Here is a 965-nt window from a genome sequence, read left to right as displayed (position 1 = left end):
TGGGACCACCCAACCACCTCTGGGGTCAGCCAACCACCTTTGGGATCACCCAGTCCTTGGGATCAGCCAACTCCTAGGATCAGCCAACTTCTGGGACCACCCAACCACCTCTGGGGTCATCCAACCACCCTTGGGATCACCCAACTCTTGGGTTCATCCAACCACCTTTGGGATCCCCCAGTCCTTGGGATCATCCAACCACCGACTCAACACTCGACACCAAACCCGTGTCCCTCAACGGCCCCAGTCCTTGGGATCATCCAACCACCGACTCAACACTCGACACCAAACCCGTGTCCCTCAACGGCTGCAAAATCCCTCCAGGAACGGCGACCCCAACGCAGGGAATGATCCCCAAGTCCCCCTCAACCCCCCCCCGAGCTGCAGGACCTGTTCTCCCGACCCTTCCCCGCCTCTTCCAGCCCCGTTCCAGCACCTCGGGGGCTTTTTGGTGCCCTGAACCGCCCGCGGTGGTCGCGGTTGATCCTTTCCCGAGCCCTGTATCCGAGTGGCTCCGGAATTCCGGAGCCCCTGACCTGTAGGAGACGTTCTCGGTGCAGGGGTGGTGGGCCCTGACGATGATGAAGACGTGCTGGAAGTGGGAGCGGATGTTCTGGGGGGTGAAGGGCAGCGCTCCGGGCTCCTGGAAGATGATGGTGACGATGTCGTTGCCGATGTGTCTCTTCCGGAGCAGCTGGGAAGGGAAAAACCGCCCGGAATGGAGGGGCTGGAGCATCCGGCCCTGGGATCTTCCGGTCTCTGGGATCCTCCAACCGCCTTTGGGATCACCCAACCCTTGGGATCACTCAACCACCTTTGGGATCACCCGATCACCTTTGGGATCACCCAACCCCCTTTAGGATCACCCAACCCCCTCTCTGGGATCATCCATCTTCTGGGATCACCAACCCCCTTTGGGCTCACCCAACCCTCGGGATCACCCAACCCTCGGGATCACCCAACCC

At 61.1% G+C, this 965-nt stretch overlaps 1 protein-coding gene across 1 annotated transcript in view; it reads right to left on the bottom strand.

Moving 5' to 3' along the window:
• Positions 1-536: 536 nt before the first annotated feature.
• The window catches only part of LOC108510369 (signal-induced proliferation-associated 1-like protein 3), a gene marked incomplete at its 3' end in the record, with an annotated part of 6,758 nt that continues 6,329 nt past the window's right edge, over positions 537-965 (bottom strand). The window contains exon 6 of the mRNA XM_017840047.1: positions 537-694. Within this exon, the coding sequence (XP_017695536.1) occupies positions 537-694 (158 nt within the window). The remainder of the gene's footprint in view (positions 695-965) is intronic.

The sequence above is a fragment of the Lepidothrix coronata genome, unplaced genomic scaffold (genome assembly GCF_001604755.1).
Source record: "Lepidothrix coronata isolate B3197 unplaced genomic scaffold, Lepidothrix_coronata-1.0 Scaffold731, whole genome shotgun sequence".
NCBI classification, from domain to species: Eukaryota; Metazoa; Chordata; class Aves; order Passeriformes; family Pipridae; genus Lepidothrix; species Lepidothrix coronata.
The sequence above is the reverse complement of the archived record's forward strand: the minus strand, read 5'-3'. Positions and strand labels throughout refer to the sequence as shown.